The sequence below is a fragment of the Acanthopagrus latus genome, chromosome 18 (genome assembly GCF_904848185.1).
Source record: "Acanthopagrus latus isolate v.2019 chromosome 18, fAcaLat1.1, whole genome shotgun sequence".
In the NCBI taxonomy this organism is placed as follows: Eukaryota; Metazoa; Chordata; class Actinopteri; order Spariformes; family Sparidae; genus Acanthopagrus; species Acanthopagrus latus.
The window spans coordinates 5,076,785-5,095,351 of record NC_051056.1 but is presented as its reverse complement, the minus strand read 5'-3'; the positions used below and the strand labels follow the sequence as shown (position 1 = coordinate 5,095,351).

Below are 18,567 nucleotides of genomic sequence, written 5' to 3'. Positions count from 1 at the left end.
CTCTGGCACCGCCTCAAACAGTCGGAGATAACTGTTGGAGGTGGTGTGACATTTGTATGCCGCTTGATATTTTTAACTGGACATCGGGTCAATATCTCTGTGTTCTATGCTGTGGAGATGGAAGCAGGTATTTTAAGCCAACACATCTTTTACAAACACCAAACATTTGTGCCTAAACCTAACCAGACCATAAGCAGCGCTGTCACAACATAAAATCAAAAACGGACCAGTAAGTTTCAACATATCAACGGTGTGCAGCCAACATGTAATCTGGCAGTTGGGTTGCCTCAGACTAATCTAGTCCAACGTTATGCTACGTTGTCGCCTCAACTGTTCTAAATAACGAGGGTTGAAATTGGAGCAAAAAGCCTGCCTTTGAACTGAGAAGCTAGGTGAGATTAACCATAGGAATAGGGACAATAAGGCACACTTACAGAGTCTCTCCAAGTGGTTTTTCACTTGAAAAGTGATGCTTATTTTCACTCTCCTATACACCTTTGACAATCAATAGTCATCAATCAATCAAGCATAAATAAACATGCTTGCCAGACTCAGTGTCATAGAGTCCCAGGCACCCCAGTACTGAATATGTTCATAGAGTACACAGCCCCTTATGTCCCCTTAAAGATTCCTTCTTACAGGACTTGTGGCAGCTGTTTAGTACTGAACCCCAAAACTGCTCTTGATGTGCTGGTTGACACCATGCGTGGCAACGACTTCCATCAGTGTAACAATGTATGAATTACTGGAAATCGCTTTGGACAAAAACGTCTGCTAAATCCTCTTAAGTGTAAAATGTAAATGACATTGGGGTCTTTGTGACAGAGTCCAGTCCTTTTTTAAATAATGAGGTCATACATGCTCTATCAAACAAGTGGTAGTGTTCCCCTGGAGAGGTTGTACATTTTTTTTGGTCCCCAAATGTATCCTTACCCTTCAGGGAGAAAAATCTGTTTTGTTTGTTTGGTGTATTGAGGTGTGTTTTACCTTATCTCTGATGCCCTGTCGGATGTTTTCTCTCTCTGCCTCCATTTTTGCATATTTGGCCTTTCTCTCCTCCTCCTGTTGCCTTAGCGCCTCTTGCCTTTCCTCTTCTTTTTTCGCAGCATCGGGATCCTTCTCCTCCTCCCCACCAAGCATCTTCCCCATGTCTTTGGTGGCCCCTGTTGTCAGTGTTCACAAAAGAGAGAGTTTAGTGAAAAAAAAAAAAAAAAGTAAATTGCACATTGCACATAATAGATCTCAGCGATCAGCTGTTGTGAATCATTGGATGTGAACGGTGCCACAACGAAGATTTGGATAATTCAGTTGGCATTGCTTTGTATTTCAATCCTCTTCCAGGGTGGTGAACGAGAAGCTTGATCTGCCCTCGACTGAACCAAAGACAATAGAGGGAACGAGAGGTGAACACTCCGAGCAAGAGCCTGAGATAAAAGCCAGCGCAATGAATTATTAGCAGCTCTCTTGATTGCCTTTGTGCGCCCCACTTTGTGCTTTGCTATCTCCAACAGGAATTTACATCCTCGTGCAAAGCATCCACTTGGGTGGGATGGGTTAAAGCCCTGAGAACAAAAGGCTTGGAGTGCTGTTGAAAGAACCATAATAGACAGACACAGTGGCGACTGATCTCATCTGTGTCTGTCCTTGTTAGATATGCTAAACGACAGATTACCATGCAGTAAAAAAGGTATTTATTATTAAGTAATAACTGCTTTGGTCTGAAAGATGTAGCCTTGACTTTTTGCGCTCTTTATTTGATCACTCCCAATGCTAATATACCACTGAAGACGCTCTGGATCAGAGCATTGGAAGTGGCCGCTGGTACTGGGACAGCTGTCTCAGGCCAAGACATCCTACTGTAACTAGAGTTGAGTTCTCTGTCAGTATGGAGCATCTGGTGGGAGCTACAGGCATCAAATGAGATGCGTCATATGCCAGAGCACAGCTGGTGTCTTTAGCCTCAGTCCAGTATCCCTCAGCATTACATTCATAGTGAACATGTACGCAATTTACGCCCAGTACCAACCAGCAAACAAGTATGCCCTCTATGTTGGGCTGTGGAGAGAGAGGTTACGAATGTGGCGGTGGATAGCTGTGCAGAACATCAGACTTTCCAGCCAGAATAGAGACAATGTTGAAAATTTACTTTGGAATTTGCTGACAGTGTTACAGCTAGCGCGCTAGCTAACATTTACCAAGCCAAAGACCACTGTTCAATATTGTGTTTTAACATTTGTTAGACGTCGACACAATTTGGAGACAAATCTGATATTTCTGATGAGACATCAGACATTTGTTATCTGAAGAGTGGCATAAAAACAAGATTTTTTTTAAAAGACCAGACAATTTCCAGCCAGACATGGTTTGGAAAAACACTGATTGTGAACAGTTATTCTGTGGATTGGGCTGGACGTGTGGCAGATCAGAGTTCGCACTCAGTCAAAGACCAATTGCTATTTCAAAAAATCAATAAAATTCCACTTACAATATGTTCCTATCCTTAACCTACTGTAATATTCTACAACCACAGTCGCTCCCTCACATAAACTACACTTTAGCAACCCTTTAGCAATGTTTTTGACACAAATGATTGGAAAACGCCTCTCAGTGCTGAAAAATCCAAATGAAAAACATGCCGGTGTGAGCACTGCGTCAACACTGTCGGAGCTGTCAGGACTCAGATGGTGCCGTTCGCTCTCTAATAACATGAAAACTACTTCCACAGAGAGAGATGGATACTCCTTCACCGTGAACATTTTGTTGTGTCAGCTCCAGTTCAGTTGCCATTTTGTTTTGCCGTGGCAAAGTGTTTCCACAATTGTGATGCGTCCATGTCGGTAACTCACACACAGGAACGGATTCAAGAGTCCTTCAAAACAGAGGCTCTCTTACTTCCTTTATTGTGAGCATTGATGCTTTAGATTCAATGTTAAAAGATAGGTTATAATGAGAAATGTAAAGCAGCCACAAACAAACACTATATAACCCTGCGTGTTATACAAAAGGCTTCAAATGTTAAGCAGCAACACGATTGTCGACTTTGCTGCTTTAGTAAAATCTTTATCAGACAAATTGGTATTATCGTGTTAACTACGACATCTTGGAAGGCTATAATTCAAAGCAGGAAGTTGCAAAGACTAATCTCGAGTGTCGTCCTGCGTGCCGAGCTGCCCCTGCAGAGCTTTTGAACATTACCTTTACACGAGGCTCTGGCTGTGAGTTCTCACTCCAGAGCCATGAGCCCTTCCTTCCAGTTCAGTGGCTGGAAACAAGCCGGTGCTCACAGTGGCCCGACAAGCCCTGAACCCAGAACTCACTTCCAACTCGCAGTGAAGAGAATTGATTTTAATAAGAACCGGACCTCCTGAACCACGCTGGGATCGTTGGAGACATGGCTCTCCCTGCCCGGAGTCCGGCACTCTTCCTTTCACTGCGAGCGCCTCTGTGTGCGCCCGGGTCTGCGCTCGCCTGCTGCATCGAGCCTCGCAGGCTCTCCGGAGGAACGACTCAAAGACACAACCATCTGCTTCAGCCGTGAAATTGATGAGACAACGTTAACCTTGAGGTTCTTGGCTGCAGTCCGAACTAGCTGTGTTGACGGACCGGGACAAGCCCCAGTCCTTAGTCATACAGAGCTGGGTGACTGCTAATTAATAAACAGACATGTTGATGCCTCTCGTTTCTTCACTTGCTCTTCAATGTGCCAAATACATGACACGTCTTGAGGCTTTTTCATGTCAGTGTAGCATGTAAAATATACAGTCACATGACACGCATAGAGGGGGCAGTGGTGCAGAGTTTATCCAGTCCACATGAAATGCAGTCAGTTGGTGGGATGGAGTTTTGTTTTTCCTCTGATCGGTTACTTGCATGTTTCTTCACTCTTCTTCACTTTTCTCCTCAAAGCAAGGATATCAAAGGATCGAACGCCAGTTTTTAAAACTCTCACCGATTATCCTGTTTACGTCTGGCAAGTAAATACTGCGCTCTGTTTTTATTACTCATAAATAATTGATGAAAGTTTCTATATCTTCTGTGAATATGTGATGAAGAGAGTCTAAATATAAACCACGTTTTCACCTGAACGCGTTGAATATATTCATGCCGACTTCAATCAGAGCTGGTGGCCTCATATCACCCCTGATCACCCTTATCTCCATCTGTTGGAGGCATGAAAGACGGCAGTAGATGATGATGTATGAGAGAAGCTGTCAGTCAGCGGTGCTGTCGAAGATTTAAGACAGGTGAATGTGGTCAGGGAGTCGGAGGGTTTTCTGCCGTTCTGCAGCTGAACCCTCACCCTGCTGCTCGGAGGTGAGCAAAGCGTTTTCTTTCAGGCAGCAAGAAACACCACAGTTACATTATTTACCACATGTGTGGTTACGCTCTTGCAGTAACACAGAGTGTGCCTGTCTGCGCTTTGCCTCAGGCCAAACTGAGCTGCTGCACGGGACTGTAAACTTTCTCTCTGGCTTCGTTGCTGGTAGCTTGAGGAGATTTCCCAAATCTTGTGTTCATACCAGTCTGTACAGAGGCTGGCGAGACACTTCAGGGATAAGATATTCCTCTTTAGCCAGGCTCAACAGAGACACTTTTGAAATTAAAACTAGTTAAACTTCAGAGTCTGCAGAGTCGGATTATAAATAACACGACACGCCTGAGCTGAGAAACTTTATGATGTATTATTCTGCTTTTATGACGTCATGACTAATTCTCACCTCCTCATTAGCACCAACACCGGAAATGTTCATTTGTCTTAAATCCGGTTGCAATATATATGTATAATGGATTGTTTTTAACCTTTGAGAGCAACAGCAGCCTGACAGATATAATCATAGCTGAAAAACGTATCAAATCGTGTGTTTTCAAACCTGTTTAACCCAATCCTGGTAAACAAATATCATGAGCCAGTGTGCAGACTGTGTAGTTCACAAAGTCTGTCAAAATAGCTGTTTTTTTCTGTATGAATCAGCTGTTATATCAGACACACACAACTTAATCTTTGGTCTACTGCTTTTGATTCTTACAGCTTTACAGCTAATGCCACTTCATCTCTTGCATTTCACTGCACGCTGCTTCCTTTCTCCCAAACCTCCACTATACTAATCTCCATGCTCAGGGCTAATTAGCTCGTCTGATTGTGACAAAGTTGCTGCGTAGCCGAGTGAGACAGTTGTTGCTCCCAAAAGCCTCGGTGTCGTCAAACGCTGCCAGCTGCGGTGTCTGGGAACAGTGAGCAAGACGAGGAAAGCTCCAGAGGAAGAGCTGAGAGTCCCGGCTTCAGCTAGAAAAACACTGAAACACGGACTTAAGTACTTAATTAAAAAGAACAATGAATAACTCATCCATCGCCACAGTGTCAGAGACTTCCAAAGCAACTTTTTGATGCTTCAAAGGCATCTGCGTATTACCTGAAGTTCAGTTTTTTGCAAATGAAGTCCCCAAAAGTTGACATGTGGACGTTTGAGTTCAGATGGACTTTACTATGAAGAAACCTTCAATCTACGTTGTGGAACTTAGGAACGATTTTAACCTTACTAATTAAAAAATGCAGATTTAGATGTGATTCTTTCAGCCAAAATCAAATGTACTCTGTGTCTTTTTAGTGAATCCGCCCGTGTGTGTGTGTGTGTGTGTGTGTGTGTGTGTGTGTGTGTGTGTGTGTTGAGTCTGTGTGCTCCTTGATCTCTTTGTCAGCCCTCTGTTCTTCCCCTGAGCCTGTTCCTGTGTCTTCCTGTTGTACTTCTGTTTTTTTACTCCTGGCTTTTCATTCCTGTTCCTCATGTTATTCCGATTTGTACTTTGCTCTCCTTAGTTTGTGCTTTGTTAAACTTTTGTGTTGCTACTTGGTTGGATTTTGGTTAATATTATATTACGGCGTCCAGCTTGTCATTGAAAGCTTGTTTTCTTTTTGGTTCCTTATCCCGCCTGCCTCCTGAGTGTTTTTGCGTTTGGGGCCTCTCCATTTTGCCACACCTGACGGTACCATCAAAGCTATATACTTTATATGCTCATTATATATACATATTATATATCAAGGAAAAAGGTTTGGGCATACCTACGATAGAGGCTCAATGGGCTTTATCCTCTGAGGACCATGGGTGTCAACATTTCATGGCAATCTACAGCTGATGAGATATTTTAATCTGGACCGAAATGTCTGACCACCTTACAGACAGACGTCACCATCCCACAAACTATCCTTTTTAACAAGTCCTTCCATTACTCCATAGGACTCAAGCTCAACCTGCTCAGTGACACACCTGCCGTGAAAGCTGGTTCACTGTGCTAACTCATTACGGCTAAGGACTTTTTGGGTCAGCTGAGTCCTGAGGGCTAATTCTAAAATAAGAGTAAGAGGACAACTTCCACCTCTTAGTGGGAGAAGAGCAGAAACTAAAAAAAAAAAAAAGGATCTGGGACAAGTAGGGAAGTTTTGACTGGACTGGTCACGCAGCGGATTAGACTGCGCAGGGTTACATAAAGGCTGGCTTTCGGTCTGAAGGGTGTGCAAAAACGTGCGGAGAGAGTGTCTGGAAGTATCCGTGGCGCTCTGAGAGCGTGTATGGACGAGGCTCTGCTGGGTGTTAAAAAAGAATGAGAACAAAATGTGCAGCTCATAATTCCCTCTGTGCATCTGCGCTGTATAATGAGTGTGTCACAGTAAGTGTGCACAGTCGCTGTGGGCTGTCAGAGCAGAGAGTATAATCGAGTATGTGTCCTCCAGGTGCATTTGGGCTCCGAGAGCGCTCTCACTATGTGTGTGTGTGTGTGTGTGTGTGTGTGTGTGTGTGTGTGTGTGTTTGTGTGTGCTGAAGGATGGGCAAGATCACATGAGAGGGGTCCCCCGCGGAGCCCAAAGGCACACGAAGATGTACCGAGAGAAAAGACGAGGGAGAGAGAGGGCTGAAATGGAATACAGGAAAACAAGGACACGGGAGTAAGGTTAAGTAGAACACGAGTGAGTGAGATTATCCACAACATGGCATATTGAATAGATAGATGGAGGGAATGAGTGAGTTAGAAAAAGAGTGACAGACTAAAAGTAGAAAATCAGCTACAAGGACGGTGACACAAAACGACGATGAAGAGCACTAGTGAAGAACAGAGAACAAGTGGGATCTCGGAAAGAGAAAAGAGGACTACTCGCTGGAGAGAGAGAGGAGTGAGAGAGGGAGCGAAGAAACGAGATGATGCCGATCGAAACACGAGACACGGAGGCACAAAAAGAGACGGATTCATAGAAAGACAGAGGGAGAACGATGTGATAAAAGGGCAAGTGTGCTGTGAGAGGGAAAACGGGAGATAGAGCAGAAGAAAAAGTGATGAAGAGAGGAAGAGAGAGGAAACAGCGGGACCAGCTCAAGGACTCTGTGTTCCTGCTCTCCCATCTGTCACCGGTCCTCAGCAGTCCCACGGCTGTCGACTGGTGGCTCCCTGCTTCGACCCCCACGGCCCAGCCAGCCGCCCAGACCATCATCATCAGCCTGCTACCCCTGGCTGAGCAAGAAGGTGGTCCCGAAGCCCAATTGAAAAACCACCAGGGGAAGTGTTCCGTAAAGCAGAAAACAGCATGGCTGGCCAATATTCGCCGTGTTCGTATAGTACAGACGGAACCCCTCAGGTTGAGTGTGGGCGTTTCATGAAGTGAAAACTTGTCGTTATGTCCAAATCTCGCCAACTTCTTAAAAGGACATGTAGAAGTCATGGTTTTATTGTGACGCTTTGAAATCTCTCTGACTGTGTTTCTACACCTACTCATAAGTTCATCGATGTCAGACCTTGAAAAAAAAAAAAAACTCCATTTGCTGGAAGCTCTGAGTCACTTTTCGCACTGAGCTGTCTGTGCCGCCCCTTGACAGCTATTGACTTTATCGGGGAGACAGTTTGGTTTTTGGAACACGAGTCCTTGGAGGGCTTTTGGAACACTTTGGGTAGAAAAGAAGAGGACACGGTCCTGTTCAGCACAGAAAATTGCTTCTTTGTCGCCATGTGTGATAGGCTGACCAGGGAAAAATTACTTTATAGCTGAACGCGGCGAAGTTCAATCTCAGCGTCCCTTTTCATCTCTTTCCTTCCTTCGTTCATGTCATTAAGACTGTCTATCAAATGTCCTTTGGCAGAAAACTGAACTGCCTCACTGATCTTTTCCTAGTGGTTAAAATGAAAGTGAGCACGTTAGCAAGAGGTTTTCTGATCTCTCTAATCTTTACACGTGCTGCCTCAGTTTGTTGCAGCATATTTGTTTCTTTCCTTTAAAATTGCATTATGTTCTTTCGCAAAATGAGCAGTAGATGACTGCAATGGATCATACTTACGAGTGCTTTCACTCAAGTACTGTACACATGTACAATTTTGACGTACTTGTAAGTCACTTGAGTGGAAATATATGACGCATGTCAGCAGTTGAGGGATTTCGCGAAGCACGCAGATTTTTCATGAGCTGGAAGTGAAATGCAAAGAGGACACTGAGTAGATGTGAGGTGTGGCATTGCCCCCCCCCCCCCCCCCCACAACAGCCCATCACAGTAAATCTCTGGGGTACATGGGAAATGGAGGCTTGAGGTACATCAGTCTTGTGCTTTATCACCCGTTCGCAACCATTATCATGGGAAGACAGCCTCACAGAGTCTGGCTTTGTCGATCAGCGAGCAGGGACAGGCCACATTTATCACCTCTGAGGTTGGCATCAAGGACGAGGCAAGCCACACACACACACACACACACACACACGCACACACACACACACACAAACACAAGGAATGTAGGTCACCACCACACAGATAACTGTGAATTTCTTAGTTTATCTTAGTAATATGTGCAGACACAGCAACTTGAAGTAGACGAGGAACACCGTAAACATTAAAAACACAATAAACTGTCACCAGGATAAAATCACTTTGATCAGCCATTGTGATCAAGATCATCGCTGGCCCATTTGATGATAACTGGTTTTATATGGACTTTAGGTCTGAAGGCTTCTTCTGGCTCCTCAGATAAGTGCTATCTGTGGCGGAGCGAGCTCTAACAACCCGCGACAGCTCGGGGTGGCGCGTTTGGTCACGTGCCGGAGATCATGGAGAGCAATCGCAGAACTTCAGGAGCAATTACTCTGGAGTCACTGCAGTAATGAGTCATGGAGGTGACGCTGCGGCAGGACCGTGCCCACCACACAGACATGGGGGGGGGGGTTGTCTGTATATAATATTTTAAGTCCAGGTGGGCACTTTACCTGAAAACAGATTGAATTGGATGTATAGAGATCAGAAAGCTCGACATCCTGCCTGTCAGAAGAGCAGATGTATGAACTGTATGGTACATAACCCCTGCTGCAAATAAGCAGTCAGTTTTTAGTATATTGCATTAACAACCACTTAAACAGAAAAACACCAAGCAAGATGTTAATCATATAATCTTTGTCATTAGGCACTGCTGCTCCATTTTCACTGTTCATACTTACTGATTGAAAATAATGATTGCTACACTTTGAGACAGTTTAACCTAATTATTGCCCCAATTAGTAAGTCTGGAAAATGGCAATGTAGTTTACAATGTCTCATGCTGCTCTCGAGATTGAACTTTTTTTTTTTTGGATGTTGCAAGCCTTGATTTAGTCACAAACCTTCACAGAAATATTGAATGTAATATTTGGACTAGTACAGATAAGTCTATGTCTTCCTGATCAAATGAACACATGGAAGCACTTCTGGTGAAATGCATGTAATCCATACTATGTCTGTTTTTTCGTCAAGCTCAGTTTCAATGCTCTAATTAACTTATTATGAAAGTCATTGTTTCAAAAAGTGAAGACACTGATCACACTGGCGAACCCACTGAATCCATCATCTTAGCTTACTTTTTGGGATTTTCTGAACGGACCTTGACTTGCTCAACCCAAGTTTAGTAAACAACATATTTAAGGAGTTAAGCAAATTAGAAGCTGGACATGCATTCATCAGATGTCCAGAAACATGAGTCAAATGGTATGCTCTTACTGCTAGTAGAGTAATAGGCTAAACGACAGAAAAAGACATCCCTGATTGACCTGTGTGGTCAAAAATCAATTAATGCAGCTTCAAAAATAGCAACTAGAAATGTGTAATGTAATATTTCAATTACATATCTTATATGTAACTGACTGCTGGAGGTTGCTGCTCTATTAAGACAGATCTATGTTGGCTGACCCTGACCACCGTGTCCCAAGGCACATGGGAGATTGTTGTTTTTCCTAAAGGGATCAATAAGGTATCAGACGGTACTTTGAAAGCATGATTTTTTCCATGACTGTGTCTGGTTTTCTGATCCCTGTGTGTGCTTACATTAAAGGAAATATCTAAAAATAGTCTGCACGGCTCATTAGATACATCTATGTGAGACAATGGTATTAATGCAGACTTTCCTCACATAATGAATAGTCGGGCAGAGTCTTTGTTCATTCAAGAACAAAAGTTTGAGTTTAATACTTAGTAATGGAAGCAATTTAGTTGTTTTATTGGTAATATAAATTGAAAGTCTTCACATTGTCCTGGGATCAATTCTGCACAACAACGGCAATTCCCTGATCAGAGTTGTAATAAATTTTAGTTTGGGAAAAGTGGTTTGAAGATGATGGGAACTACTTCCTTTCACCTGTCATTTCCCATGAGAGTTCAGATCTTGTGCATCTATCTTGACAGTTCAATGAGCTGCATCAAGCTACTGATCGGAGATGGTTCATGACCTTGGAAGTAATTCACATGATATCAGACTGAAGAAATACCAGAGGAGTCGGAGCATAAAGGAGTCCACCTTTGGTCTTTTACATGCTGTCCAGCTTTTCTGTTCTAATGTTACGTTTAGAAACATTTAGCTAGCCTCACATCTTCGTGTGACAGTGTGCTTGTGCATTATCTGTTCCTCATGCTGTTCCTTATAAAACTTTGTCTGATTGATCGTTACCTCCGCATTGTGAATCGATAATTGGCAGTGATGTGTACCCAAAAGTAGCATCTGTTTCATCCGCTCAACATGCAAAACAGCAGCTGTCGCCATGGCAGACAAGAGGTAGAAAGCAGCACCACATGTTGTGATGGTGATTCCTCAGACCTGTCACTAAATCCAGGATAATACACACGCTCTACTTCTCAAACACAGTACGTTTCATGCTAGAGATTCTGTTGATAGTATGGAAAGCCAAAGTTCTGATGTCACTTTCTGTTACTCGATGCTACTGATCTTACAGAGTGTTCGGGCATACACTGATTTCATTACTTGCCCACCGCCCCCATCATCGTTTTGTCTATTGTATCAGTGCTTAGTTGGACGATGGATGCTATAATTACAATATCATCTGTGCCGAGCAGCAGCAGCCGCGCAGTTGCAGCACAAAGCAGCAGGAGTAAAATTGCGACAGTAAGGAAGGTTGACTGTCAAGATGATGGTGGAGGATTCTGTTGTCATGACAAAAAGCACAAGAGCTTATTTGGCAATACTTCCGATTGAATTACTTATCAGGGATCCTGATGACAGAAATTAGGAAAAAGGAGTTGGGTACCTCACTGAGAAGTTGGAATCCTGTTGCCTACAGCTCTTCATCTTACTCTTCATCTCTAATATCCATCATTCACACAGACTGTATAAATCTACTCTCTGAACATATTAAAACTGATCTGCTGTTAACGAATGCTGAAAATGACTGAACACAGTTTTGCTCTGCAGATGCATATTTGATGGACACGAGCAGGAAGGGTCAGCCAAACTTGCTGAACACACTGCATTCCCTTTAACCACCTCATAATAAAAGCTGTTGCTTTGCAATTAGAATTCAAATGCTTTTTACCACTGTGGCTAGCTCATTAGCTTTGTGCAGATGCTCTCATGTGACAGGAGAAAAGGGAATGCAGATGATCATCTCTAGCGACCAAGCGGTAGAATCAATTCAAGTGCACTGTTGACTGATTGAAGCTATCACTATCATTTCCAGCCATTATTTTGCTACAAATGAGTGGAACTGTACAAAGTCTACAAATCTGTCAGTTACAAATAAGGAAAACTCATACTTGGCTTGTTGTGCACTGCTATTTGATTTGTTCTGCCTGGTAGGAGACCTGAAGGCAATTATGTCCAAGTCAGATGTGACAAAGATTATTTCATCTCTTTGTGGAGCTTAATTATTGATTCTGGTAATTTGCCTTTGAGAGGATCTATTGACTGATTTTATATTACAATTGTATAGCCTTTGAGTGGCCTAAACATTGATTAATTTCAACAGCAATAACTTCACTGGAATGGTAGCAGTCATGATGTCACTAAAGTCATCAAACTTTAAAAGGACTTCTTTCTTTCTTCTTCGGCTTCTTTTGCATGTTGATTAACTTTATCACACATGTGCCAGAGAAATCTTCACTCTCATCTCCATGTACTCTATTTATACACTTCCAACATACCTGAGATGTGACTTCTAACACCTTTGGATAACATATCCGTGTTAATTAACAGGTTAACTAATTAACAGATTCCTTCAGGTCCCACAGCTAATGTTTTGCAAACACACAAGCACGACAGCGAGCATCACACGAGTATATCCGTTGTTTTCTGCAGATCATTTATGAAGCAACCTTCTATCAAAAGCAAGAAGTCATTCCACAAGGATGAACTGAATTTGCCCACATGACTACAGATATTAATGTGGACATTTACACAGTTTCTGGATCCATCAATCTAAAAAAAAAAAATTAATGATCTGATCTTTGCCTTGATAAAACCCTTTCTGTTTGATGTGGATCTATCCAAAGGATGAAAATGCGGCAAAAGATGTCATGTTCATTTGAAATATATGTAAAATCATTACTGGGAGTCATAAACCGAGGGATGAGAGGTTAAGAATTTGAGCTTCCTGCATTTCTCTAAGCTTTGAAAGAGGAAAGAAAATCCTAAGCTACAGAGCTTTACAGGCTGAAGTATTTCAGTACTTTTGAGTTCTTTCAGTAGCTATTCAGTGTTTTTTTTTTGTTTTTTTTTGTTTATTGGTGAGGAATTGGGACACAAAATCTGTCATGTGGATTGACAAAAAACCCCCAAAAAACCATCGATTTGAGACGAGTTAAAAATACATAATAATACTGAGATCTTCGATATTTTAGCAAAGGTTCACAAAGATTTTAAATTGGATCCCAAATTTCAGTACGACCTTTGAGGAAAGTCGTTGTTTCAAAGCTTTGAGCTCCTCTGAGAGCGCCGTGATGCTGCTGACACCTTCTGAAAATAGGCATTACCATGCAAACCCTGTGGAGCCTAACTGGCTGAGAGCCTCTCGGGTATGTATTCTCAGCATTATGCATGCACATTGATCCCTAAGACCCAACGCTCTGCTTCCCCCTCAACCCCCACCTCGGCTTTTAGCTCCAATTTTGCCTCTTTCCTCAATGCTAATATCAGGAACTATGTCTCAGTCCTCTGTGCCTCCTGAAGGCTTTGGAGAGCCTCCGTCTGTGAATTAGCTCGACGGATCCCGCTACGCATAACCACCCTCGCCTCCTCCTCCGCTGCCACTATCTGAGTATACTCATCAATCACGTGGGGCAAATCTGATTTCAATGATAACTAACACCATTACTCAAACATGAGATTGCGGCGACCTCCGCGCCGTCACCCGTGGCTTGGATTTGTGCGGCTTTGGAGCTTTCTGAGCGCGTGAAATATGAAAATGCAATTCATGCCAATCCCTCTCCCAGCAAGAGTGGTCATGCAGGAGGAAAGTCGGGCGTACATACAGAGTAGGACTGTGGAGCTCAGCAGGGCTCAGATTAGGGAACAATTTCTGAATGTACATAGCTAAGTGTGAAAAAACACAGAACAATCGCCACCTGGATTTCTACAATCTGTGTTTGTTAAATTACATTTACCCGCAATTTATATTATCAAATGGCCTCACGCACCCACATCTGAACATGGTGCACCACCAATGATTAAGCCATGAATGAGAAAACTGTTTAAAAACTTAGAAATACAACTTAACATACCGGAGCCCAAATAAACTGATTATTGCAGCTTAAACTTGTAAATTGTTTTTGTATGCACTGTTGCTTTATGCAAGTGTAAGATCTCATCACCTCCTACACCACTGCATGAAATAGAAGTACCTCAAATTATTGTTAAGGAATCTTCATGTTAAAGTCAGTGTCAACATCCTGAACCATCTGTCCTCATACAGCACAGTTATACCTTCTGTTTCTGGATTTTAAAGTCCATCTGTCAAGTTACCATGACTAGACGGAAAGAATTCTAAATTTGAAAATCAAAACGGGATCACAACTCTTCCTTGGATTCGCTTGTTAAATCCCTCGTGTTCTGTAAAGGGACCGGGTGTTCCTCATATTTTATACATTCCTTGAGACATGGTGAACATAACAGAAAAGTCAAAAACGCTTCACTTGACAGCCAGACCGGCCCAAATATGCAGCACTGGCTGGCAGAGGATGAATAAAGATGCACCACATGTGAGAGCGACACAATATGTTTTAAGTTTATTATTATATTTATATTATTATCTTATTTTTTCTTTTATTTGAAGATACAAAGTTACAGATACAAAGTAGGATACAAAGTTTCACTTTTGACCTATCTGCCATCATCCCGTCTGGAAGCGCAGTGACAGAAGTGGAGATGATTCATGCTGTGAATCAGAGCCGGCTGAACAATTACAGCCTCTCTCCTTCTTCAGCTCCATAAACTCTCCATTGAAATGATGAGATAGCATGTAATAAACCATATCCAATCCTTTCATATGGGGGGGTACATTCATTCTCAGTCTCATGAATTTGCAGCACGCTGTTAGTGATACAGCTTCCTTGTTATTACTTCTGTTAGCTTAATCAAAAGCATGTGTGGCTGCATTATAAACCCCGGCTCTCACTGTGGCCTCTCTGCATTTAGATTTGTTTTTCCTTTTGGTTTTCCATCTCTCACCCACAAACAATAAGATGAGGAATTGTCTTTGTTCAGTGTTTGTCATGTGATGGTGTGCGACATGCAAATGAAAAGTGTGCTTAAAAGAAAGCAAGAATCCACCATCTCCAACTCTCCGAGGTCCACAATACCTTTAGACTTTAAACAGGTTTTCACTCTGTAGTAAGTTCACATTGGAAAAGTGACTGGTTTGAATAAACATGTAAGAGGATGTTTCTGTGAGTTTGTGTTTCATGTACCGGTGAGACGATGAAATACAGTCTGATTCCGGAAAGTGTGGAAGCTCACCAGATGTCTAAAGACACCACAGTGGTTAATTATACAGTAAGGAAGGATTTCACAACCCTGGAAATTCATCCGGAAGACTAATTTTACCTTATCCATCTGGACAGTAGTTTCGCTGCTTATGTTATATAAAGTAACAAACTGGAAATGTGCACAAATCTGAACATCACCGTACGCTGCCAGATGAGAGCCCTATCACCACAATGAATATTGGCATCGTATGTTTCTGCAGACGACAAATGTTAAATCTGTTTTTCAATGTTATGTTGTGTCACTGTGTGGTTGTTTGGGTCTGGTTAGATTTGAGCTCAAAAAACCTTGAGGGTTAGAAAAAAAACATTGTCAAGGTTGAAATACTAAGACTGCTGCAAATGGTGGTCTTCACATATCATGGGAAACATAGTGTGACTGTGGAATGAGCTAAACAAAACAGCCACATGATGAGTTTTGCAATCCATCAGTCGGTTATGTTATGTGCCTCTATTTCTGCAGAGAATTTAGTGTTTTCAAAGCCAGACCAAAATAAATGCTCAACCTTTTGGCTCACACCTTCCTCCAAAAAAGACACAACTCCTACTTGTCACCCAGTATGAGTGGCAAGTAGGTGTAGTTGAGAGGAATCCAACTGCAAACAAGCAGAAAGGTGAACTTTCCACACAGCACAGTGTTTGATTACACTTTCCAGGCTGCACGATTACTCCTTGGAGGAAGCTGGAAGCTGCAGATACTATGTCAGAAGTTGAAGGAAAATCAGATACATCGTATTAATATAGCCCAGAATCGCAATCTCATTGCCTCAGTGGGCTTTACAAACAGTATAACCTGCGACATCCACGATTTGAGTGAGGAAAAACGTTCCATATAAAAAAAAAACTAAAACCGAACTTTAAACAGGGAAAAGAAAGCAAATAAATAAATGCACTTGTTTTGCCTCGAAACCTGTCTTGACCTGAAAGGTGAGAACCATAGCTATGGCACATCCAGCCAGTTAGAAAGTGTGAGTGGGTGCAGCAGAAAAATCCCATCATGCCTTTCCCTCAACTGATTTTCAGTCCTACCACACACCCTGGCACAGTTTGAGGCTGGGTTGATGTTCTAGTATTTCTAGATGTCCTCTGATGTTCACCAGGCGACCAGACCCTGCCTCTCACACAGCGCTTTGAAGTTCTTCGTGAGCAAAAAGAGCGAAAAGAAAGTGTAAGAAACGAGCTGAGAATTGAGGTCAGCGTTGGATTCTCTGCGAGTTTTCTGTGGCGGCGAGGCACTCAGTGATCTCCCTCCGCCGCCTTTTCTCGCTGAATTTCGAAAAAAACATAATCCCCGCGTGATGGAGGAGAGAGTGTGACAGGAGTGGAAAGTGAAGGAAGGTGAGAATCAGGAAGATAGAGAAAATAAAGAGGTGAGGGTGGAAAGCGAGAGAAGGGGAAAGAAATTGGAGAGAAAGTGAGGCTGAGAGTTGATTGTCGCAGGGGGGAAAGAGGAAGTAGAGTGTGACGGGGTGGGGGGGGGTGTTGGGATGCTGACTCATCCATGCTGTTGACCTTGGCTGGCAGAGGAAAGGGTGCAGTACAGAATTTCAATGTTTTTTTTCTCCTCAGTGGAGATGAGAAAGATTGGACACAACTCACATGTTCTTAACCATGTTCGACAAAATATGACAAATCTGGGTAGAATAAGCTTCAGAAAGAATCTCACATCCACATCTTGGTCTACTATCTATTGGGACATTACTAATACTGCATGGCAAAGATCTTATACGAAAGAGTTCCAAAGACATGGTTAAAATTGATGGTGACCTGACTTTCTTCTCTAAGCAAACACATGCTAACTAACTGGCGAGCAAACCGATGCCAGGGCAAACGATTCTGAGACACCACAGCTACATGTAATCCCACTTTACTGATGGTGATGATATACATTATATATCAAAAGCGATGTTGTTTGAGTGACAAGTGCATCCATAATATGCTCTCTATTTCTGATAGAAATATAGATGTTGAAGATACTACATGGAGCGACAAGAACATGCTATAATAATGCATAACACAATAACCTCTGCAGTTTGTTCCATGATTTGAACACAGCCGAGTCACAATTATAGACACACTATCACCTGCTCACAGCTGAATACCTCCAGTATGGCTTCTATTTAGGGACGTTCATTACACACACTCGGTTCATGTTTCCCTAGCTTGAATCTGACAAATATATTTTGGTTCAGCGATTTTGGACTGTGGGTGGAGAGAGACGACACTTGAGGTACATTAGATGTGTGACGGCGGTTGTGTTTGTTAGCATCCATCCTGCTAAAAGCCTCCTTCAGAGAGACATTGAATCACCTCCTGCTGCAGGCCTGCAGGGTTTTCTGATGTTCGACCTCAGAATGCTGAAGGGGCAGAAAAACAAAATTTGGGGGGAGTGAGGTGTTTTTTTTCATTTTTTATTATTGCTTCTCTTGTCTTTGCTATATTTTGCAAGACCGAGTCAATCAAATCCAATAAAGTCAGTGAGTCTGTTCCAATGCTCTGACCCCTGAAAACAACTATATCGCAAACACATTTCAGAGCTCCTTGACTATAAATGGATTGCTGATGTGTTACAGGAGGCTGTCAAGGTGAGGTCAGCGAGGACGCAGCGAGGTATTATTAGACAGAACAAAGATGGATGTTCTGTACTGGAGCTCAGTTCCTCTCAGGGAGAATCATTAACGCTGGTTTTATCATTATGAACCTTGATAGAATTATCTTGTAAAAGGGGGGATTTTTTCACATAAGGCAGGAGATTATATGTTGGTATATTTCAGTAAATCATCATCAATCATCATCCCAGTGGGAGAGTTCACATGGAGGATTTCTCTGCCAGTGTACAGCTTCCCACATATGAACTGTATTTTACTTTTTTGCCGAGCGCTAGCGCAGAGACAAGATCTGAAAACATGGGAAACGGCAAACTATAAAATTCTAAGAACGGCTAGAAGTATTCTGTTCAAACTGAAGATGCAAATGCAGGGTTACAGAAGGAGTTATGTGGCTGTATTTCAAAATAAAGTCACACTGACAGTTGGTCCTTTAACTGAGGATTATTACTGACTGCTCAAGGATGTAACAATAACTGTTAATGATCTCTGTCTGTATGTTTTGCTCGAAAAGAAAGAGACTGAATGTGCCACCCGATTATCTGTGGAGGAGGAGAAAAGAGAGGAGAAGAAAGCAGAAACAACAGATGTGTCACATTCTTTGTCTCTACACAGCAAGTGTGGGTGACCTTGTTAGCATTAAGTGTCCCTGATTCACTTAATGACACTTTTTGTACTTTTATTGAATACATTCGTCACTG

The 18,567-nt window shown here is 42.5% G+C and overlaps 1 protein-coding gene across 4 annotated transcripts in view; it reads right to left on the bottom strand.

Annotated features, from left to right (window-relative positions):
• The window catches only part of LOC119008132 (complexin-1-like), a 56,314-nt gene that overhangs the window by 7,910 nt on the left and 29,837 nt on the right, over window positions 1–18,567 (bottom strand). For all 4 annotated transcript variants that reach the window (XM_037078203.1, XM_037078202.1, XM_037078204.1 and 1 more), the window contains exon 3: window positions 988–1,163. In XM_037078203.1, coding sequence (XP_036934098.1) covers window positions 988–1,163 — 176 coding nt within the window. The remainder of the gene's footprint in view (window positions 1–987; window positions 1,164–18,567) is intronic.